Source organism: Arachis duranensis, chromosome 4 (genome assembly GCF_000817695.3).
Source record: "Arachis duranensis cultivar V14167 chromosome 4, aradu.V14167.gnm2.J7QH, whole genome shotgun sequence".
Classification (NCBI taxonomy): Eukaryota; Viridiplantae; Streptophyta; class Magnoliopsida; order Fabales; family Fabaceae; genus Arachis; species Arachis duranensis.
The window spans coordinates 107,556,816-107,563,385 of NC_029775.3; the positions used below are offsets into that span (position 1 = coordinate 107,556,816).

General features: G+C 37.0%; 1 protein-coding gene across 1 annotated transcript; it reads right to left on the bottom strand.

Annotated features, from left to right (window-relative positions):
* Window positions 1-3,010: 3,010 nt before the first annotated feature.
* On the bottom strand, window positions 3,011-4,235 carry LOC107485630 (uncharacterized). The gene is made up of 4 exons (XM_021141655.1): window positions 4,232-4,235; window positions 3,476-4,148; window positions 3,151-3,431; window positions 3,011-3,072 (listed from the first exon to the last, which is right to left on the bottom strand). Exons 1-4 carry the CDS (start codon window positions 4,233-4,235, stop codon window positions 3,011-3,013), a joined length of 1,020 nt encoding a protein of 339 aa, XP_020997314.1.
* Window positions 4,236-6,570: the final 2,335 nt, after the last annotated feature.

Below are 6,570 nucleotides of genomic sequence, written 5' to 3' on the forward strand. Positions count from 1 at the left end.
GTTTTTTTAATAATAAACGATACTGTTTAATAATTAGAATACCGTTTAGGATGATAATAATAAATTGTTATTATTTTCTATTAATATGTAAATAATGTTTAATAAATTTTTATTATTTTTTGAATACTGTTTAATAAATAAATAAAGTATTTTTAATAATAATAAATAAATAAATACTGTTGTTAATATTTTTTGAATAATAATAAATAAATACTGTTTAATATTGCTGTTATTATTTATTGAATAAATTATTAATTGATATTATTTAAAATTTAAATAATAATTATTTTTCTTTTTGTAGGCTGTCAGGAATTTGTTGTCCAAGAAACTCGATCCGCCAGATACTTTTAACGAGGTAGCTATAGCGTCACTGGCGTTTACTGGGTTTCAACACGTTTCGCGAGTAGGCGAAATGAGAGGTCATTATGCACTGCTGAGTGCATTGTGGAACGGTGGAGGCAAAAAATTCACACGTTCTACCTTTCAGTTGGGGAAGTGACGGTGACGCTGGAAGACATTACATATATACTTGGCCTCTCGGTTAATGGGGAGCCCGTCACGGGTAGAACAGACAGCAATCACCAATTTCTAATGGAGAATTGCATTGCTTGTTTTGGTTGGAACCAGGTCCACAGGATCACGTATTGGGTAAGGCGAATCTTGCATGGGTTCGGCGGTGCATAGACACCAAACCGTGTGACACGTAGGAGTCCATTGAGCAGTATATCTGGGCTCACATTTTCTCCATTTGTTGTTGTGCTCCATGAAGTTGCTGCTAGGATCATTCGAGTGTATAGAGTGGCACCCGACAGACCGAGTTAGACGACAGTTCAGGATGCAACAGCTTCCACTAAGCATTCGACCTTGGTCGTGATCATTGCAAGCGGTTGACAGGAGCACAGAACCATGACTGGGGAGAGATTTACAGTCAATGGGTTAACATGTGGAGATCTGACTGCAATAACACATTGTAATTAGGCGAGGAGATTATTGACTTTCATCCTCTTCCAATGTACTACATGTGGTACACACAGCAGTACGTGGTTCACCTACGACTGTCAAATAGAGTTGCAGGTGAAGAGGTTGGCGCGAATGAACCACAGGAGCAACAAGAAAAACCAGCTGGACCTCAACAGCAAGCCCCCTTCATGAGCAGCAGTTTCAGGTATTATTATTATTATTATTATTATTATTATTATTATTATAACTAGGTTCCGGCATATGAGTACCACTATCAGGTCCCGGCATATGAGCACCAGTATCAGATGCCAGCATATGAGCACTAGTATCAGATGTCGGCATATGAGCAGCAGTTTCAGGATCCAGCATATGCCCAGCAGCAAGCACCGGCCTACGGCCAACAGCAATAGCAGTGGCCAGCATATGAGCAGCAGGCACCGTACATATCGGAATGACAGCCCCATCAGGCACCTGAGCCATATATACTGCAGCTGGTAATTTTAGCCGATGGTCAGTTTAGCCCATTGGGTGGATCTAACACCCTCAACTTGTCTCAGGTCCTGAGAGATACAGATTATCCATTTCCGACGCCACCGCAAGAAGGGTCTGCTCTATCTCAGCAGTCAAGTGGTCGTCGCACCACATCAGGTCATGCCAATGACTTTGACTTTGATCGATCGACAGGTCATGTAGATCCTCCCGATCTTTCCGCACCACTGCGTACCCAGTTGTTTGATTTGAATGAGTATCCACAGCAGGAAGATGGAGATTTGGGATATGACTTGCAACACTAATATGATCTTGGAGGAGCGAGTGCTCCGGGGATAAGTGGTTTCAATTTGTATGACACTGGTGGTGCGAGCATGCCAGATTTTAGTGGTCCTGACGCTGGCAGTGGTCTGGATGCTGGTGTGTCTCAGTGTCATCCGTATAACTTACGGACACAAACTGCGCCTCCGGACAAATACACCACATCCTTGTATTTAAAGAAGGCACCGAGGAAGTAGTCTGTTGCAGTTGATCTTGTATTCAGTGTTGTATCTTATATTTAGATGATTTTGTTTAGTATTATTATCATATATTTAGCTTTGTTCTCATATAACTCTGTTCGAGATTATCATATTGCACTTTCGTAACAAAATATTTACGTATTAAAAAGTTACATAACGAGGTTAAAAACTTTATTTATTATAAGTTGTTAGCAAGGTTAAAATAAATGACGAGGTTACATAAAAAGTTACATATAATTGTGAAGTAGGTCATAACAAAGTTACATTGAAAAGCTTAACCACTAATGACCTCTAGCAGAGCTTGGACCTACACGATGAGGACATCGGCTGCAGCTATGTCCCTCGCGTCCACATATAGTACACCGGCGAGGACCACGCACATCCCGCGAATCCATCTCATTCAAGTAACGTGTTGACTTCGGTATTCCTTTTGTCGTGCGCCTCAATGTCCAGTTGGCGATCACTTTCGCTCCTTCACATCTATCCCACGTAAATGGGTCACCCATCGGAACAAACTTGTCTCTGTACACCTTGCAAATTTCAGATATCTTGTACACGTCGTGCACATATACTTGCCAATCAAGACGCTGGTTAGCGCAACATGCAAGAGCGTGGCGACATGGGAGTCACTCGACTTGGAAATGGCCATAGTCGCAGTGTCGTTGCGCAAGGTTAACAGTGTAAACGGAACCAGCTTGCATTTCGCGAACCTCAAACATCTCATTGCGCCTGTCGAACCGGTTGACCACAATGTTTTCTGCACGTCAAAAGCTTTCTTCAACTCTCTTCGTTGCAAATTTTAAATACGTGAATCCGTTGCGGACAAGCTCATGAGCCTCGGCACTCTTCCGAGTAAACAATTCATTCAGCCGATAGAAAGTAGACCTAACAATGGCAGTTACAGGAAGGTTGCGTGCACCTTTCAAGACAGAATTTATGCACTCTACCAAGTTTGTCGTCATATGTTCCCAACAATGACCCCCATCGAATGCCAACACCCATATCTCAACACCGATGTTATTGCACCATTGAGTATATGCCTAACCCCACTCTTTAAGCCTCTGGTAGTTTTTGTTGTACTCCTGTTCCGTCCTAGAATATCCTGTTGAACAATTCATTTAGTCGTAAGCAGATATCACAAAATTACTATGAATAGGACCATAACAACGAAATGAAATACCTATGTTAACAACTAGTTTATGCAAATATGGAGCCTTGAACCTCCTTAAGAAGTTGGACCCGATGTCCCTGATGCAGTACATGTGCCACGCTCTTGGTGGTGACCATGCACCGTTACTGTGAGCTACTACAGCATCGATGAAGGTATGGCAGTCAAAAATAATGCCCACACCATCATTGGTAACAACATATCTCCGCAAATTGGTTAGGAAAAACTCCCACGCGTCTGCCGTCTCACCCTCGACTATGGCAAATGCAATGGGGACAATGTTTTGGTCCCATCTTGTGCAACCACAACCAGAAGTGTACCTTTATATTTACCGTACAGGTGCATACCATCAACCTGCACCAGTAGCTTGCAGTGTCTAAATGCTGCAATACATGGATAGAAGCTCCAAAAAATGTGGTGCAGTACTCTTACACCTTGAACCTTCTCACTTTCACGGTAAAAGGGGAGCGTTTTAATTTGCGCACGAGACCTTGACATCTTCACAGTCATTGCTTTTAACCATACTGGCAGAGTCTGGTAAGAAATTTCCCAATCACCAAAAATTTTTGCGACAGATTTTTGTTTTGCCAACCAAGCCTTGCGGTAACTTACAGTGAAGTTGAACCTGAATTGAACTTCTGCAATAATACACTTCAACTTTATCGACGGGTTTGCTTCGAATAACGGCCTAATAGCCTCTGCAATTGTGTCTGAGTCCAACTTGACATGATCTTGCGAAATCGTGCCCATGGTGCACGTGTGTTTGTCATTGTATCTTCTGATCTCCCAACAAGCTTTCTTTCGAATCAAGCTAGCTCGGATAAGCCAATCATAACCTGCACCATAACCCTTGCATTTCACATAGAATGTCTGCGGCTTAGACTCATACACAGTGTAATCAACTCCTCTAGAGATAGTGTAGCTTTTGATTGCAGATATCACCAACTCTCTCGAATCAAATTCTATTCTGACACTAAACTCATCATCTTCTGCCACAACGTTGTCTTCACCTACGACATGTGCGCCACCATCAATAAGACAAGGCAAATAAAATAAACACTGTATGTAACTTGAATTAATAATCATAACATACCCATATTCGCATACTCAAAAAATTCTAGGGCATGCATGACTTCGAGATCTAGAGTCCGCATAAAAGACGGAATACCAAACGGGTGCTAACTTACAATCGCATCCGCTTCATTTTACACAGCCGGATTGCCTGCCAAGTCTCCGTCATCATTTTTGTCATCGACTTCATAGTTGGATTCAAACTCCTCTTCATTGTCATTATTATCTTCCTCCCAATCTATATCCCCGAACTCATCAACATTGACCTCCTTGCCAACCGCGCCCAACCCCAACTACTGTTCGAACTCAATGTATAGCTCTATCATCAGCACGTGAAATTGGGTTTGTTGATAAATACATAACATCTGTTGCATATTGGCATCGTTAATGATGGGCATTATTTGAAACTGTATCAGCCCACTAAATACTTGTACAAGATTTCTGTATAAAATATTACTCACCCTTTTCGAAATGTGGCTTTGAATGTTATTACTAAGCCCATTTTGCAACTCTACAAAACTCATGGTACATGGAATACCAAATGACAACGGATATTCACAAACAAAAGTCACTCCTTCATGTGTGTTTGGTATAACCTCACCGTTATAATACACTCACAAATTTGCAATATTTTCCATAACTTCAACCTCACTTAATCCAATTTTTTTGACGCACCTAACTGCTAAAAAAACTAAGAACTACAACACATGTGCAAAAAAGAAGAATAGAAGAACTACAACATATGTGCAAGAAAGAAGAATAGAATGAGTAGAAGTGGAGTGAGGCAAGTTGAACGAGTCTTGCTTCGTATTTATAGGCAAGACTCTTGATTAAAATATTTTTTTAAATAAAATGCAACCTGTGTTTTTAGTTTTCCTAAAAGAAAAACTGACAGTTCATAAAACACAGCCTGTGTTTTGCATCTTCCAAAAAAACTGACACAAAAAGCAAAACGCAAGCTATGTTTTGTTATTTCCCAAAAAAAAAATACTATCCACCACTAAACGCAGGTTGTGTTTGGGCTAAAACAAAATAAAAATGATTTGAAAACCTTAAAAAAAATAAAACACAGGCTGCGTTTGTTTAGTTTCTTAAACAAAAAAAATTAAAGACAAAAGTAAAACGTAGGTTACGTTTTACTGTTGACACCATACCAGTAAAAATTGTCCATATGTCTATTTTATTGCGTAACACCAATTTTTTTCCATAACAAAAAATAGCCTTTTTTGTAATAAGTCTTAAAAATTGTGAAATATTAATTAAAAAGGCAAAAGAGAAAGAGAGAGTGGAGAAGAGAGAATTTCTTAGTTTTAGAAAAAATTAGTTTATTTAAATTATAAGGAGATAGAGTGCAATATGTCATATTTTAATTTTTAAATTAATAATATATAATAGATTCTAATTACAATTGTAATTTTAATGAAATAATATTATATGATATATTTTAATTATTAAATTAATAATTAGTGATTATATATAAGAAAAATATAGATAGTGAAAGATGTTATGAGAACAGAATAAAACAAGACACTGAGAATAAGCCATAAAGAATAGAGATACAAAATTTTATGTTATTGTATTCTATTTGGTGATAATCTAAAACTAATGATGAAAATCTAATTTATTCTTATTTTTTTCATTTAAAAATGTTGAGAGGAAAAATATAATAGTAAAAAATATAATTATGAAAAATTAACAAAAATAATGAAAGAAAAAATGAAAAATAAGTTGTGTCCCTTGTTAGTGTCTCTGTGTCCTTCCTGTCAGGATGGACATAAAATACACTAATTCAATGTCTCTAGACACATTGTTTCTGTCTATGTCTCTTCTTTTAAACACGATTTTGTGTCTCTGTATCCCTGTCTCAGTGTCCTGTCTCTGTAAAAGATGCATCCCTATATTTTAATTTTAAAAAAATATTTTAATGGATAGAATATTATGTGACACATTTTAATTGTCAAATTAATACTCTTTCTGTTATAAAATAAGTGTTACTTTTACTTTTTAGGATCATTGAAAAATTAATGTATTTAGATAAACTCTTTGTTTAGATACATTAACTTTTCAATGAACTCAAAAGTTAAAGCAAATTATTTGGAAACGAATGAAATAATGTATAATTGATTTCAATTTCAATTGTAATGAGAAAATATTATGTGATATATTTTAGTTGTTAAATTAATAATTAATAATAATATATAAGAGAGATAGAATGGATGAAAGAAGAATAGAGATAAAAAAAAAAAGAAAACAAGAGGATTCTTGATTTTGGAAGAAAAATTCAATTTAATCACAATAAAAAAATATTGTGTAATATATTTTAATTGTAAAATTAATAATATATAATAAATAATAAATAAA

Bases quoted from the DNA above. Each gene is read 5' to 3' on its own strand.
- LOC107485630 (XM_021141655.1), bottom strand. The intron at 3,432-3,475 runs GTACGGTAAATA...TGGTTGCACAAG, and splicing joins CAGGTTGATGGTATGCACCT to ATGGGACCAAAACATTGTCC. The intron at 3,073-3,150 runs GTATTTCATTTC...ATTGTTCAACAG, and splicing joins TAAACTAGTTGTTAACATAG to GATATTCTAGGACGGAACAG.